The 4,314-nt window shown below is 39.1% G+C and overlaps 1 protein-coding gene across 1 annotated transcript; it reads left to right on the top strand.

Moving 5' to 3' along the window:
* Positions 1-3,384: 3,384 nt before the first annotated feature.
* LOC124959051 (olfactory receptor 5B3-like) lies at positions 3,385-4,314 on the top strand. The gene has a single exon (XM_047517698.1). It carries the CDS (start codon positions 3,385-3,387, stop codon positions 4,312-4,314), a length of 930 nt encoding a protein of 309 aa, XP_047373654.1.

Genomic DNA, 4,314 nt, shown 5'->3' on the forward strand with positions numbered 1-4,314 from the left:
AAAACTATTTGAATAAAAACAGTTTACTTGACAGAGGTAATGGGCTGGAACAATCATCAAAGAGAAGCTCAGATAAATTGATTCAGGTGATTGCAGTAGTGGTTACAGGACCATAAATTTGACAAAATTCCTAGAATTATGCACTTCAGTGTATAATATTTCAAGATACTATTGTAAATAAATTATGCATTGATTTCAAAAAAGAACTAAGAGTAATATAAAAGCCTGTGTGTACATTAAAACTAACCAGCTTGCTCCCCACAGACAATTTAATTGCTTCTTCCCTAGAAAAGGCACATCAGGAGCTTCAGGTACTCTCTTGGGGACAATCTCCAGAGGTCTCAATTGTGTATAATTCTCTCCATATCTCCATGTATTCATCTCTGAAATCCCAACATGACTCAAAATTGCCTGTTTCAGATCAAACAGGTAATTTTACCACATTCATTGGGCATCAATGTTAGTGCAAACCGGCCCTCTTCTGACCTGAGAATTTCCTGTGAACCTTCAATCATAGTTAAACATGCAAAAATCAAGTAGGTAAGACTTTTAAATGATAACTTCTTCATAAGCTGTTTTGTGGACCTTCATTTCATACATTTTTTTTTCAAACACAGTTCTATGAATTATTAGTGATATGTAATCTCATCATATTTACTATGCAAACATGGAAGTGATAAATGAATCTTTTAAGGAAGCAGAATTAGTTGTAAATTCAGAACTTGGTCCATGTTCATATTCTTTCCTCTGTTGTTCCCTGTGTTGAAGATCTTGGAACATTTTTAACATAACTTTAGACAGAGTTCTGCCAATGGCACTTATGCCATATTCCAGGGTTGGTGTTATTTTCAGTCTCTTTGTTCTGGGTTGACTGTTCTTACTTTTCCAGCAAACTGGTAAGATTTTATAAACATTAAATGAGAATGATCCATAGAAAAGCTGTGGGGCAGCTATACTAAGAGTTAATATGAATGGGAAATATATGGTTTCAATATTTCCAAAAAACCAAGGTGGTATAAAGGTCAAAAATTTCCATGAAAGGAATTGTAGCAGCTCAGGAGGCTGAGGCAAGAGGATCACAAGTTCAAAGCCAGCCTCAACAACTTAGCGAGGCCCTAAGAAACTTAGCAAGACCATGTCTCAAATAAAATATATAACAAAAAGGTTGAGGATGAGACTGAGTGATTAAGTGACCCTGGGTTCAATCCTTGGCACCATTAAAAAAAAATTCATTAGAGGTAACTAAGAGTTTCTCATGAAAAATCAGTTCTATCTTCAAAAATGAGAACCAAATAAAAACACATGACATTCCGATTGATCAGGTAGTAATCCTATATTATTTATGATACATTTTCTTATCATTGTTAAAAAAAACAACAAAATAAATATCAGAAAAGGAATTATCCTGCTTTAAACTACAAAAGGGTCCTAAATAAATTACCAAGCTAAGAACAGCATTCTCAGTTTTTCCACCTATTCTCAATTCTGATGGATTTAGAATAACTGCTACCTGCCTTAGACATGCACACTTACACACACAAACACACTTTCATATGCTAAGTCCTTATCACCGGTTGAAGAACACAGTGTGACCCAAAAGTGGCTGTGTGGGCTGGAGGTCAGCAGATTGTGTTCATGGGCTGACTTGTGAAGTGAAGTTGCCAGAGGCTTAGGAGGAAGGTGGCAGGGAAGAGTAGTTAGTAATGGATGGATATCCTTCCAACAGCTACAGTTCCAGCAAAGAAATTGAAAATATCATGACTGCTTCAGAAAAGATTGTGATCAAACCCTTCAAATCGAACAATGTAGAACTTACCACCCAAACCGAAGTGACAGCCCATAAAACCAGAAACTTCCAATGCTTGTCTCTGTGATTGGACTAGGGCATGACAGTAATGAATGAAAGAATGGGATTAAGAAAAATGAATTCTCTTACCCAAACTAAAATATGGAGTTCAGGAAAGAATTTTTACAAAGGAATTTTCTCATGTGGAATATCAAGAGTTGTAATCATATGCTTGGAGTGTGGACCAGTGGAGAAACACAGAAGGCATAGAAAATCTCAGTGGTCCTATAGGGGAAGAAAGCCAAACTGGGCAGAGAAGCCTCAAGACTTCAAAGTCACCCACAGCGGAAGGCCTGCAAGTCACCACGCTGGTCAATAAAGCCAAGATAAAGAAAAGTATCACATCAGGATATCTTAAGTAACAACTTTTATGAATTATTTTATTCAATTCTAAATTATCATATGTAATTCTTATGAGGGTAAATGCAAGTCTTATCACTGTCTTCATTATGTAGTTGGAAATAGGACACTCAGGGGAGTTACATTAGACCAATGCCTGGTAGGTGGCATATGGTAGGACTGATATGCATCTCTAACAAGCACCTGAGCTCCGAGTCTGCTAATCCTGACGTGCCTTCTCTGGGAAAGGACCGCTCAGTGAGAACAAGTTCTCCCCCACACCAGTCATCTCACCACATTACTGTGCATGGAGATTTGCTGTGATGATTCAGGATTAAAGTCGTCCTCAACCTGTCTGCGGTTCACATTGTCAGCTGGTGTAGGTGTTGGGCTGATGACAGGCTCTAAGACTGAGTGGATTGTGGGGCATCAGTTGAATAGCATTCAAAGCTTCCCTATTCATTTATGATTCTTTTTAGTTGAGTGGGTCATTGTTTGTTGGCCTGATTGCTTTTCTTCTGATAAAAGGGAAACATAGTGAAGAAGATGAGATCTTCACCCACTCAATCATTTGAATCATGATTATACCCTAAACAGTTTGTGACAAAGGAGAGAAGGAATAACATTAAAGTGAATCAAATTCAATTTGTTTGAAATTCAGATTAGAACAGTAGATTTAGGAACCACCTGATGCAGGTTAAAGTTGGCATGAGTCCAAGATAGAGATTGACAAACAGTACATGTGTCAATAGACTCAATATCTCAAGCTTAATAAAGGAGCTTAACAACTAAGTAAAATCATCACTTTGTTGAGAGGAGACAGGAAACACATCTAAAGTGACTGCAACAGTTCTGTGGAGATGAGCAGCCCGAAAGCATCTGCTTTTCCTAAAGTCAGAAATGAATTCACAGAGAGGCACATAGAGACATTTTGATGAAGTCATTAAATAGTCTACATCTCTGTTAAAAATTGTCGAAAAATACAAAACTGGGCAGAAAATTCATAAAGAGTCTTCGAATTCACAACTGCAGGCAACACATTTGATTTTCAAGTCCATGATTTTTCAGGAGAGTGTCAGGTTATAGGTGTGTTAGAGAGAAATAACACATTTTCAATTGATTTTCATATCAATTCAAATTCTTCAACATTCTGTTTCTTTATTTTTCTTGGTTATAGAACATCTAGAGATTCTCAGACAATGTTGATAGAGAACAGGACAGAAGTGACAGAGTTCATCCTGCTGGGACTGACCCGTGACCCAGGTCTGCAGCTTCCCCTCTTTCTGACGTTCCTGCTCATCTACACCATCACTCTGACTGGGAACCTGGGGATGATCCTGTTGATCATCTTGGACTCCCGTCTCCACACTCCCATGTACTTCTTCCTTGGTAACCTGTCTCTGGTGGACTTGTGTTACTCCTCAGCTGCCATTCCCACAGTCATGGCTGGGCTCCTTCCTGGAGACGAGGTCATCTCCTACAATGCTTGTGCTGCTCAGATGTTCTTTATTACAGGTTTTGTTACTGCTGAAAATTACCTCCTGACCTCAATGGCCTATGATCGCTATGCAGCAGTGTGTAAGCCCCTGCACTACTCCACCACCATGACAACCAGGGTGTGTGTGTACCTCATAATAGGATCCTATGTCTCTGGTTTGTTGATTGGCTCCTTCTACACTGGGGACACCTTTAGTCTCACTTTCTGTAAGTCCAACGTGGTCCACCATTTTTTCTGCGATGTTCCAGCAGTCATGTCTCTCTCTTGCTCTGATAGACACATGAATGAGCTTGTTCTTCTTCCTGTATGTGCTTTCAATGTGGTTTTTGCTCTTATTGTTATCTCAATATCATACATATTCATTTTTACCACAATTGGAAAGATGCGCTCAGGTGCAGGACATCAGAAGGCTCTGTCCACCTGTGCTTCCCACTTCACTGCAGTCTCCATTTTCTATGGGACTACCATCTTCATGTACTTACAACCCATCTCCAGTCACTCCATGGACACTGACAAAATTGCATCTGTGTTCTATACTATGCTTATCCCCATGCTGAACCCACTGGTCTACAGCCTGAGGAACAAGGAGGTCAAGAATGCATTCTTAAAGGTTGTTTTAGTGGCAAAATAA

This window comes from Sciurus carolinensis, chromosome 11 (assembly GCF_902686445.1).
Source record: "Sciurus carolinensis chromosome 11, mSciCar1.2, whole genome shotgun sequence".
In the NCBI taxonomy this organism is placed as follows: domain Eukaryota; kingdom Metazoa; phylum Chordata; class Mammalia; order Rodentia; family Sciuridae; genus Sciurus; species Sciurus carolinensis.